Below are 13093 nucleotides of genomic sequence, written 5' to 3'. Positions count from 1 at the left end.
GTCTTCGCCGCCGGCGTTCATGCTCCTGGTAGAGGAGCAGGAAGACTATCGCAGGTAGAATTTGGAGTTCCGGTTCCATGGTGTCCTCGTTCCTCATGGGGTGTGTAGAGGTGAGCGATTTCCCTTCGAAATTCCTGTTTCCGCCGTGTTTTTATCCGCGGTGAATCCGCCCCGGAAAAGGTGGCGGATTGGCCTGTCATAATAGTGTGGGCGGTACATTGTCTCCCGCCTGTCTGTTGGCGGTGACTGCTGCGCTGTTTGTTTGTACCACCGTGGCGGTCTGAGTGTTAAAGTGGCTGTCTTTGTTGGCGGTTTCCACCACGGTCGTAATTGCAATTTTTTTACCGTCGGCCTGTTGGCGGTCTTACCGCCGCTTTAACACTGTCCGCCAGGGTTGTAATGACCACCTAAATGCTCCAAGAAACAGTCTAAATTCTTCCTGCCGCAGCCTCGGCATCTTCCTCGCGATTCGGCAGTTGAAGCGCGCGTGCTGCTAAGCAACCAGACCTTTCAAACTGAAATTGGGCTCAGTAGAGCCCAAAGTACTAGAAGTAGCCCAACAGGCAACACAGCACTGCCTAAGGCTCGTCGTCGTCCTCGGGCCGACTAGGGGAGGCACCAAGCATGCAAGCCGTGAGGGAAACGGCACCTAAGGTAACTGAAAACCTAAAAGGAAAAAGAAAGCATCACAACAAACTACCGCACGGAGTGCGCAATAGGAGAACTACACCAAGCACGGCTTCCTCCGCCTCCTTTCCCTGGCAGAGGAGGCAGCCGGCAGGTGATAATTAGAGGATCATTAAATAAACGTGCCCACTGCAGCTAAGCGGGCACCGGAGTGACCGCTGAAAGACACAGAACCAAAACAGAACAACAGCATAATCAAAAGCTAAATGAGAACAAGGGAATATGAGAGACACTTATCTTGCCTCCATGAGCATGAAAGAAAGAGGAAGTTAAGTGTGTGTATGGACCTTAAAGGGATAGCCCTCAGGGGATTGGTGGCTGCACGCAAGGCATGTTGGGATACATACTCTATGGTTTTTATGTTAATATACGTTTTATTAATATGTTGATTGGCTGCTGTTGAAGAGTAGTAAAGAGAGAGATAAGCATAATCTGAGCCTCCGGTCCTGACATAGAATTATATAGCTCGAGAAGTGTGGTCGGTCTAAATGACTGCCACCAAAGGACTCGCCCCCTTTAGGGAACGCCCGAACGTTGCTTCGCTGGAGTTTCACGCCCTGATCTGCTTTGTATCCCGATGTTCTGACTAAAGTCAGCGCTTTTATGAATAAGGTGGAGACGACGCCAAGATTGCTTACATTCGGTGACTGGTTACATCTAAAGGTGCGGTAGTTTCACTGAACGCTTACTCCTCCAGAACACAGAGGCACCGGAAGAGGCGGAGCTACAGAAGGTGCCCCTTAAATACATTCCCCGTCTCAAACCGCTGCCAGCCGGAGGAAGGAAGAATTTTGGACCCAGAAAAAAAACATCTTTCTTCCCTGGCGCATGCACAGTAGGGACGAATACGGTTATTCCTGAATCGTTTGGCTGTCATTGCCAGACGCCACGGAAATATTCCATCAGGAGACTGACCGGCGCTTTCAGTGCAGGGGAGCAAGCTGCAGCATCTGCATGACTGTACCGAACTCAGTCCGTTGAGCCGCAGCTGGACCTCTGAGTCCTCAGTCGTCCTGTGGGCTGGTAATGCTTCTGCAGAATTCCGAGAGGACTGCTCGGTGCTGTACTGTCACAGCGGCTCCTTCCTAAAGCCGTCTTGTGTGCTCATCTGTTTGGACCCTGCTCATTTCGCAAAATAAATTGTCGCATCGTCATTGAATGTCCCAGTTGGTCCCTCCCACTGTCTCTTATGGAGCAGCGTTTAATCAGGGTAGGTAAAGCTGATTATAAAAAGCAACTTCTTGCTACTGCTTCAGTTTTTAAGGCGAAGCCTACCATACTTCTCAGCTGTTTGGTTTACTAAAGACACCTTGGGGGACATTGGGTAAGTTTCCCCCCGTGCATTCTACGTATTGATTACCATTAGCTTTGTGGTCTGTAACTCACATCTGATTGTTTTCCATTTGCTAGTTTTATTTTATTTTAGGCTGACCAGCTTTAGTTCCTTCCTCCAATGGATCAGTCTCTATTTACTGTCAAACATGCCAATATAACCGATTTAGACGGGAATCTCGTGTTAGTGGGAAAAATACATTTTTCGATTTTTTTTTTTAATCTCCCTTCTTTTCTAGAAGGTTGGCATGTATACTACATGTGTACTATATTCTTCCAGTGCTCCTGTACTGTAAACAGGCCTTTAAACGTGTGCTTATCTTGTCACATTTGCAGAGGTCAAATTGCAGGTTCGGTCTTCCTAGGGAGTTTGGTTTTACATTTCTTTCACTGACTTAAAAATGACAGGATTTATGTGATAATGATGCTGCTACCGGGGATGTTTTGGAGGAAGGCTATGCAATGTTATTGTTTTCCTAACATGCAACAAAATGTAAACATCTGTAAATGAGCTGTGCAGATGTTTCAGAATAGATCAGAATTAAGAAAGCACAAAACAATTTTTTTTTTGTAATTCTGAAGTGTTTTGGAAAGAAATATTTTAATACGTTCAAAAAATACATCAATACACTAGGTAATGACATTGCCACACATTTTCATTTGTGCTCTGTATACTTTTATCAGTAAAACTGTATGTTTGTACATATGTAATGGTCATTTCATTTGAAAATGTGTTGTCTATAATGACAGTTGTTAGAAATGGGGTAGCTAGTTGGCAGGGGTATGCCCCCTTGACCAAGTACGGACCACAATCCTAGTCAGGTAAGTCACATACAATCCAAATTATCCTGTGCCCCCGCTCTGGTAGCTTGACACTGAGCAGTCAGGCTTAACTTTGAAGGCAATGTGTAAAGTATTTGACAATAAATCATACAGTAACACAGTGAAAACACCACAAAAACACAGGATTAGAAAAATAGAGAATATTTATCTGAATAAAATACTGTTGAAACAATGAAAATCCAATGTACACAAAGTTATGAATTTTTATAGATTAAATTCAGCTAAAGCGCCTTGAATACACAATATCTCCAACTGGGGCTATCGGGTGTCATTGACGGAGTTGTTCCCAACAATTCGACACCAACGGTGCCGGTCACAAAGTCACACAGACCCCTAGGTAAGTACCTTTAAAAACGAAGAACATGACGTTGCACCGAGTTGGAAAGTGGCGTTTGTGGAGTCGATGTAGCGTCAGTCCCTTGAGGCGCGGGATGAGAAATGTGTCGGTTCTGTGCTGCAAGGCAGATGGAGATGCGGTGTGGGCTCCGTCTGGATGCAGGGGGAGATGATGCGTCGATTCCTTGTGACCTGTTGGGGTCACTGGTTCCGGTCCGGCAGGACGCGATGTGTTGACATCGCAGTGTCACGATGACCCTGAGTGACGTCAGCGGAGTCCCGGTAATGTTGGACTTGCGTTGGAGGCTGGAGTCTGTGCTTGCAGCGAGTTCCATACTGGGAGCAGACTGCAGCGTCGCTGGCATCGCTAAGGTCATTCCGAAGTCACTGAAGTCCGTGTACTAGCAAAAAGCTAACAGTGGAGGTCTTTGTAGTCCCTGATACCACAGAACAGGAGGCAAACTCTACCCAAGTCCTTGGAGAGATCTTTGGGGGGAACGCAGAGTCCTTCCAGCACAGTCAGAGGCCAGCAGGGCAACAGCAGGGCAGCAGTCCTTTGCAGCAAAGGAGTCCAGAGAGTCCTTTGGGCTGCCAGGCAGGTCTTCTGACAGAGTTCAGGTGAAGGTCCTGAAGTGTCTGAGTTGGTGAGGTTAGAGGCCCAGTTTATATATCCCAAAATGCCTTTGAGGTGGGGGATACTTCAAAGAGTGGGTTTGAAGTGCACAAGTTCCCGTTTCAGTACAGTCCTGTCTGCCAGGGTCTCAGTAGGGGGTTTGCCAGTCCATTGTATGAGGTCAGGCCACTAGCCTTTGAAATGTAAGTGTCAGGCCCTCCACTCTTCCAGCCCAGGAAGACCCATTCAATATGCGGATGAATGCAGATGTGATTGAGTGTCCTGTGTTTGTGGTTGTCTGGGTGAAATGCACAAGGGAGCTGTCAACCAGTCCATCCCAGACTTTGATTAGAGACAGGCTGTAAGACACAGATTGTTTTTAAGTGCAGAGAAATGCTCACTTTTCGAAAAGTGGAATTTCTAAAATAGTAATATAATATCCATCCTCACCAATATGCAGGATTTTCTATTACCATTCTGGCCATACTAAATATGACCTGGTTACCCCTTTCAGATCAGAATCTACCACTTAAAAAGTATGAGGGCAGTCCTAATGCTAGCCTATGAAAGAAGCATGCCTCACAGTAGTAGAAAACTAATTTAGTAGTTTGTTCACTACCAGGACATATAAAACATATATGTACATGTCCTGCCTTTTAACTACATAGTACCATGCCCTATGGGTTCCCTAGGGCCTACCTTAGGGGTGACTTACATGTAGAAAAAGGGGAGTTTAAGTCTTGGCATGTACTTTTAAATGCCAAGTGGAAGTGACAGTGAAACTGCACTCACATGCCTTGCAATGGCAGGCCTGAGACATGGTTAAAGGGCTACATATGTGGGTGGCACCATCAGTGTTTCAGGCCTACCAGTAGCTTTTAACTTACAGGCCCTGGGCATATGTAGTGCACTTTACTAGGGACTTATATGTAAATCAAATATGCCAATTGGGAGGGAACCAATGTTACCATGTTTAAGGGAGAGAGCGTATGCACTTTAGCACTGGCCTCAGTCACTCTATTCCACAGCACTCTACCTGCACCACTCCAGTTTATTTTCTGCTCTGAAATAATCTACTTTACGCCACTGCACTTTACGTCACTCTACTCCGCTCTGCACCACTCCCCTTTACACCATTACAATCTTTGCTTTCCCACTCCACTCTACGCGACTGCGTTCTATACAACTTTGCTCTAAACCACTGCATTCTACGTCACTTTGCTCAATGACAATGTCTTCTACTTCACTTCGCTCAAACCAGTGCATTCTACGCCAACCACCTCTGCATAACTGTACTCTATGCCGCTATGCTCTACTCTTTAACACTCTACTCTGTGCCACTCCACTCTAGGCCACTTTATGACCCTCTACTCTGCAACACTCCACTTTACTACACTCCACAATACTTCACTCTGACACTACTCCATTGTACGCCCCTTCACTCTAGGCCACTCTACTCTGCGCTAATCTGCTCTATCACCCTTCACAACACTATGCCACTCTATCTCCACTCCTAACAGGACAGCCTGATCTACAATACTTCAAGACACTGTGCCACTCAATGCCATTCCACTGCAGGACACCCTATGCCCCTTTACTCAACTCGTTGGTTTACTCTAAGCCACTCAACAACACTATGCCTCTCTGTGACTGTTTACTCCACACCACAAATTTTTAACCATGGTGAACAGCAGTCAGCACAGCAGTCTTGTTCGCTAAAGACTTCCTGTGAACATTCTGAAAGCTTCCCTGGAAATGCATGCTGCCCATTGCTTAGCATTGGCTTTGTGTTTTGTTACTCACAGTTGCTTGCTTTCTGTTTTTTGGCTTTGTTTCTTTTAGGCTGTCTAGCTTGAGGTAGTCCCTTCTGTGGAACATACACTGTTTACTAGGACTCTTTGTATTCTTCCACAAGTGCATTTTCCGAAAACCGCCTTTAAAATTTGTTCTTATCGTGTCACATTTGCTGTGCATTCAAAGACAGAGGTCAAATGTCAGGCTCCGTCTTCTGACGGAGCTTGATGTTTACTTCTCTTTCTCTGACTTCAGTGTGAGAGGATTTATGTGACAGTTTTGCTGTGGTTCTGAAAGGAAAGGCTTTTTTTCTAGACTACAATAACATTTAGATGTCTGTAAATGAACTGTGTAGATATTTAAGAATAGATCAGATTTAGAAAAGCACAAATGTAGCTCATTTTTTGTAACTGTTACGTGTGGTAGAAACAAATATTTTAATAAGGTGCAAATATAATGGTCATTTCAATTGTAAATATTGGCCGCCCCGCTCCCACCTCCCAGCTGCTCCTCCCTCCCTCTTCCCCTCATATGGAGGCCGCGCAGCGGACGCGCCGCTGGCGCGCTGATGGCACGCCAAAGGCAAGCCCGTATGCGCCTGGACCGCGCCCAGCGCCAGACCCCTGGCCCCCGCCACTGCCAGCCTCCCCGCCGGACCTACGACGCCGCCACCCTCCTCGCACTCAACACAAGCCAGTTCCCCGGGTGCTGCCGTGCCGACCCAAGATGCACCCACGGACCCTTCGCCTGCCAATCATGCAAGTTCTCCTGCATCCGGACCCGCGCCGCACCCGCCAAGCCAAGCACCAGCAGCAACCACCTGAAGTGCATCCTGCTCAACACCCGCTCCATCCACAGACACGCCGTGGAACTCTGGAACCTGCTCGACACCACATCTCCAGACGTCGCCTTCCTCACAGAAACCTGGATGAACGCCTCCTTAGCGCCCGACATCGCCATCGCCATCCCGGACGGATACAAGATCACCCGGAGGGACCGCGTCAACCAGACAGGAGGAGGCATCGCCATCGTCCACAAGAACACCATCCGCATCACGACCAACTCCGACGACACCCTCACAGACGCCGAACATCTCCACTTCCAGATACACACCGACCCCAAGACCACACTCAGAGGCACCCTCATCTACAGACCCCCAGGACCCCGCACACAATTCAGCGAAGACATTGCAGACTTCATCAGCCCACACGCCCTCCCCTCCGCTGACTACATCCTCCTAGGGGACCTCAACTTCCACCTGGAGAACAACAACGACAACAACACCACCACCCTGCTGGACAACCTCGCCAACCTCGGACTTAAGCAACTGGTGAACACCCCCACCCACTACGCCGGACACACGCTTGACCCAGTCTTCTCCTCCAGCAAGTACATCTCCTTCAGCCACTCCACTGGACAGACCACAGTTGCATCCACTTCAGCTTCAGAAGAACCACGACTCACCACCACCCACAACAGGCTCCCCGCAGGAGCTGGAACAAGATCACCACCGACCAGCTCTCCACATCACTGAGCCAGAACCCTCCCGCCAGCTCAGCGGACCCCAACCAAGCAGCCAACAACCTCACACAGTGGATCACCAACTGTGCTGACAACCTCGCACCTCTGAAAACCCATCCCACCAGGCCCAACAGCAAGAAAGCCTCCTGGTTCAACAACGACCTCAAGAACTCCAAGAAGAACTGCCGCACCCTCGAGAAAGCCTGGCGAAAAAACCCAACCACAGACAACATGACCGCCCTCAAGCACGCCTCCCGCAAACACCACCAGCTGATCCACACCACCAAGAAGACAGCATTCAAAGAACGACTAGACAACAACTCACACAACAGCAAGGAACTCTTCAGCATCGTCAAAGAGCTCTCCAACCCCAGCGCTGGAAACAACGACATCACTCCCTCACAAGACCTCTGCGACTCACTCGCCTCGTTCTTTCACCGCAAGATCGCCGACATACACAACAGCTTCGGCGCACAGACCACGCACCCAACCACCAAACCGACGCCCCCCAACACCACCCTCCGCGCCTGGACCCCGGTCAGCACCGAAGACACCATCCATACGATGAACACCATCCATTCCGGATCACCAACCGACCCATGCCCCCACCACGTCTTCAACAAGGCCGACTCCGTCATCGCACCCCATCTCCGGGACATCATCAACTGCTCCTTCAACACTGCCACCTTCCCGGAGAGCAGGAAGCATGCCGAACTCAGCGCCCTCCTGAAGAAACCATCAGCAGACCCCACCGACCTCAAGAACTACCCCCCCATCTCGCTCCTCCCGTTTCCTGCCAAAGTCATCGAGAAGACCGTCAACAGACAGCTAGCCGCCTTCCTCGAGACTAATGGATCCCTCGACCACTCGCAGTCCAGCTTCCGAGCCAACCACAGCACCGAGACCGCCCTCATCGCAGCCACTGACGACATCCGAGCCCTGCTCGACAATGGGGAAACAGCAGCCCTCATCCTCCTGGACCTCTCCGCAGCGTTCGACACTGTCTGCCACCGCACCCTAGTGCAGCGCCTCAGCAACATCGGAATCCAAGAGAAGGCACTAGAGTGGATCATCTCGTTCCTCGCCGGAAGAACCCAGAGAGTCCGCCTCCCCCCGTTCAGATCCGAGGCCACCGAAGTCATCTGCGGCGTACCACATGGATCATCACTCAGCCCCACCCTCTTCAACGTCTACATGAGCCCCCTCGCAGCCATCGCACGCCAACACAACCTCAACATCATCTCCTACGCCGACGACACCCAACTGATCCTCTCCCTCACCAACGACCCAGCCACCGCCAGAACCAACCTGCACGAAGGGATGAAGGACGTAGCCGAGTAGATGATGAACAGCCGCCTGAAACTGAACTCAGACAAGACGGAAGTCCTCATCCTTGGATCATCACCCTCTGCCTGGGACGACTCCTGGTGGCCCCCTGCCCTGTTCAGCGCACCCAAACCAACGGACCACGCATGCAACCTGGGCTTCATCCTGGACTCCTCCCTCTCGATGACCAGACAAGTCAACGCCGTCTCATCATCATGCTTCAACATCCTACGCATGCTCCGAAAGATCTTCCGATGGATCCCCACCGAAACCAGAAAGACGGTTACCCAGGCACTCGTCAGCAGCCGACTGGACTACGGTAACACCCTCTACACCGGAACCATGGCAAACTACAGAAAAGACTCCAACGCATCCAGAACGCCTCCGCACGCCTCATCCTTGACATCCCCCGACACAGCCACATCTCCGGACAGCTGAGAGACTTGCACTGGCTCCCCGTCAGCAAGAGAATCACGTTCCGTCTCCTCACCCACGCACACAAGGCCCTCCACGACCTGGGCCCCAGGTACCTCAACAACCGCCTGACCTTCTACACTCCCACCCGCCAGCTACGATCGACCAGCCACGCCCTTGCCGCCGTGCCACGCATTAGAAAAGCCACCATGGGAGGAAGATCCTTTTCCTACCTGGCAGCCAAGACTTGGAACTCCCTCCCCATCCACCTCCGTCTGACCCAAGACCACCTCTCCTTCAGGAAGCAACTCAAGACCTGGCTGTTCGAGCAGTAGCGGTTCCCCCTCCCCCAGCGCCTTGAGACCCTCCGGGTGAGTAGCGCGCTATACAAATTTCTTGATTGATTGATTGATTAAATATGTTGTCTGTCATGGCAGTGAGCTTCCACACCTTGCATACTCAACACTACGCCACTCCACTCTACTTCACTCCACTCCTCTTTATACCACTCTATGCCCCTCCATTCTGTGACATGCCACTCCACACCACTCCTCTCTATTCTATGTCACCATGCAACTCGACTCTCCGCTATTCCAATCAACGTTTCTCCACTCTGTCCCCCCATTGTTAGCAGGTCATCTGTAGAGTTTCAGTCGCAATTGCTCATTCGGGAATGAGGCTTTCACTCACCCCCTTGCCTCCACAGTCAGACGTGAAGCCAAATTCTGATCAGTAAGGCCCGGTGCTTGCAGATTCCCTCCTCCAACCATTATATTATGTAGCAAAGTTTGGCTCCTTGAAAGTAATGCCATGGATGTAGGACTCCTGCCTTGCTTGTCTAGGGTTTCTATTGCACTGCCTCCAGCTTTGTGTATTGGCCTGAATAAAACCAATAATGATTGCAGTGACAATTCAAGTGCAAGATGTCTCTTTGCTTCAATGGCAAAGGTAGCGCCTGGCTACTATGCAGCCACAGCAAGGCATAATTACACAGAGATTGGACTGCTGCTCCCACCTCACAGGATAGGTGTGTATACTTTCCTTAGGCACATATTTGTAGGTCACGATAGAGCCTAATTCCCAGATTGGCCAGGTTGTTCACCAGCTAGCTAAATGAGGTAGAGTTAATTATTCTTGCTAATAAACGCAAGCCCCCTACTAGTATCAGGACTTCAAATTTATGGAGGTTAACTCTAAATACTGATACTGTTGAAACATCTTACTCATTTTGTAGACCCCTTTTCAGGGACTGTTTCAGGTCTTCTACTGTTAGCAACATGTGGCGTTTAAGCACAGTTTTTTTAAAGGCATCTTGATCATAGCTAATACCCTTGATCCTTTTATTGTCTCTAATTCTCTGAATGAGGGGTTCAAAGGAAAGAGTGAAAAGCAGAGAGGACATAGGGTACCCTGGCTAGTTCCATACTGAATGTGAATTTTGTTAACTAAGCATTGAGTCCATTCCTGGTCCACAGTGATTTATATATTGCCAAAACTCTACACTAAAGCAGTGGGCTGAAACCTGTTTGCCGTAAGTTGTCAATCATCATATGTCTGTCCATGCAGTTCATCAGTGCTGTGTGCCTTTATGAGGCCTGTTTGATTAACGTGGACAATAGTTTGCAGTGCTTGATATAGTCTGGCACCTAGTGTCTTGGTGAAGACTATGGTCATCAATATTCAAAAGCGAGATCTGTCAGCATTAAATGCATAAAGTGGTGGTGGTGGGGGGATGGGTTTCCTTCAAAATGACCAAAATCAGTGCCTCAGACATCGAAGCTGTGAGTAGCAGGTCCAGTTCAGTGCAAAAACTTTATACAATATGGAGGTAAAGTCGTTGGCAACAGCCTTTAGCTGTTTTAAGGCTCCCATTGGTTTTCCATATACCTCCTCTTTTTGAGTGGGATATCCAACGTTTGTTACTCAAGTTTTTTTATTTTTTTTCTCAAATATATTTATTGGTATATTAACAGCAAACATATGGAAAGTCAACATTCCAATTAATCAACTCCTCCCTGGTCCCCTTTTCTCATATCAGACTCCATCTCCAGGTTACAGTCAATGTTCCAGTAGGGCCTTTCCGGACGGCAGATTAAAGTCAAAGACAGCACAATACAATGTTCTAGGGACTGTGAACCTCAGCCCTGTCAGAATCATCTAAAGTTGTGATTTGCTCCCGAGTATCAATGCTTGGGTCTTTAAGGCAATCCAATAGATGGTCCCACTGCCGCACCATATCCACAGTCCCAGCTCCCTTCCTGCCTCCTGGTGTAGAATCCTCCCCTCTACCTCATCCCATTTGATTAGCATGTCCGCCATCTTTGTATCTGCGGGCCCCAAGGGACCTTCCATTACATTGTGCTCTCCCTCTTAGCCAATATCAGTGCCAGGTCAATGTATTTAGTTGTAGTTCTCTGTGTATGGGATCAAGGGAATCCCCAGTTAGGCCACTATTGGAGAAGACCGATGTCTCCTATCTGTTACTGCTTTTATGCTTTGTAGTACTTTCACAGTATTGCTCCAGTCTCCCGCAGCTCCAGAGCATATGTATCAGGTCCGCGCCAGGCTCAGAGCACCGGGGGCATGCACTATTCATAGTGTTGTACATCGCTATCTTGGCGGGACTAAGGTATGCTCTGTGAAATATGTATAGATTAATCAGTTTGAAATGGGCATTTCTGGATACCCTGTTTATATGTGCTGTAATTTTCCCCCACTGAGGTTTATCTATAGGCATCCCAATATCCTCTTGCCAGAGAGCCCGCAACCTGTCAAGAGAGAGTAGAGTGTCCTAATGTAATGTTTTATAAAGTGTGGATACACCCTTTTTATCTCCTCCTATTGTGCAGAGGGCCTGGCATCCTGCATGAGTGGGAGGTTCACTTAATCCCTGCTTCCAGTGTCGCTGTATGAGTGCTGTGTTATCTGTGCATAAGGAGCAGCCCCAGGGGGACTTCAAATTGTTCCATCAGTGCTTCAATGGGCAACAGTTCCCCATTACAGAAGAGGTCCCCAATAGAAGAGATGTTGTATGCTGCGAGTATTGTAACGCCTACTGCAGCATTCCCACCAGGGAGTACATTGAGGCAACACAGCGGCATGTCCAGCATGTAAGGAGATTTGGTTCTTGTGCGCTGCAAACTCCGCATCCAACAGGCGCGCATTACATGGAGGTCCTACGAGTGTACTACCCGTGCCCCCCTGGGGATCATGAGTATCCCCAGAAGGGTTTTGACAGTGTGTTCTGCATGTTGCCTCTTGGTCATGTCTGATTGTGCTGTATACAATACTTTTGCCAGCCACTGTAGTAGGCATGCTAGGTAGTACATCTCAATATCTGGTGCTGCCACCCCTCCCCCTCTTCTGTAGGTCGTTGGAGTTTATGTAAAGCCAGCCTATGTCGTCCCGTCCCCCAGGTAAAACTAGTTAAAATAGAATCAATCTCCCGGAACAACGGACGAGGAACAAGTAGAGACAGGGTCGAGAAATAGTACATTAATCTAGGCAGAGCTATCATTTTTACCAACTCTATATGTCCCGCCACTGAAAAGCGTAATGTCTTCCAGAAATGGATATCTGTCCGTAGTTTCCGGATCACTCTATTCACGTTTCCCTCCTAGAGGTCCGCAGGATTATGATAAATGTTTACCCCCAGGTAATGGAAGGTGGACGAGGTCCATTCCAGACCCCGGGAATTTGCAACTCTAGGCGCCCCCTCATATAATGGACAGATGAGAGATTTCTGGCAATTTATACGCAGTCCTGCTAGATCCCCAAACTTCTCTAGTAGGTCCATGGCTCCCGGTAGCTCCCTGTCTGGATCTTCCAGAAATAGTATCATATCATCCGCATAAAGTGCGATTTGATGAGACTGATCCCCCTCACTTAGTCCCTTGTAGTAACTGCCAGTTCTTGCCATCTGCGCCTAAGGTTCCATCGCAATGGCAAACAGCGAGCCGATAGCAGGCAGCCTTGTCTGGTGCCCCTGTCATTCTTGTAAGACCACGAAATTGTGCAGCCCGTGCGAACGCGGGCAGTGGGGGTTGTGTATAACAACTTCATCCACTTGAGGAATCCCTGGCCTAGACCCATCCGCTTCATTATGGGCTCCAGATAATCCCACCTAAGGCTGTCAAACGCTTTTTCAGTGTCCACTACTATAATTGCAGCGGTTCGTAGGTTCGGAGATTGGGATTGTAGTATCTTGATCAATCGCCTAATGTTAAG

The 13093-nt window shown here is 49.0% G+C and overlaps 1 protein-coding gene across 3 annotated transcripts in view; it reads left to right on the top strand.

Annotated features, from left to right (window-relative positions):
* The first annotated feature begins 1199 nt into the window (after window positions 1–1199).
* Window positions 1200–13093, top strand: part of LOC138265814 (zinc finger protein 70-like) — a 244651-nt gene continuing 232757 nt past the window's right edge. Inside the window, exon 1 of one of the 3 annotated variants that reach the window (XM_069213918.1) lies at window positions 1200–1897. Coding sequence is in view for 2 of the 3 variants with exons in the window: in XM_069213892.1 (XP_069069993.1) it covers window positions 1877–1897 (21 nt within the window). In the remaining variant the exon portion in view is untranslated. The remainder of the gene's footprint in view (window positions 1898–13093) is intronic. The other 2 variants (XM_069213892.1, XM_069213909.1) reach the window with 2 other exon arrangements.

Source organism: Pleurodeles waltl, chromosome 2_1, assembly GCF_031143425.1.
Source record: "Pleurodeles waltl isolate 20211129_DDA chromosome 2_1, aPleWal1.hap1.20221129, whole genome shotgun sequence".
In the NCBI taxonomy this organism is placed as follows: Eukaryota; Metazoa; Chordata; class Amphibia; order Caudata; family Salamandridae; genus Pleurodeles; species Pleurodeles waltl.
This window is presented reverse-complemented; position numbering and strand designations above follow the sequence as displayed.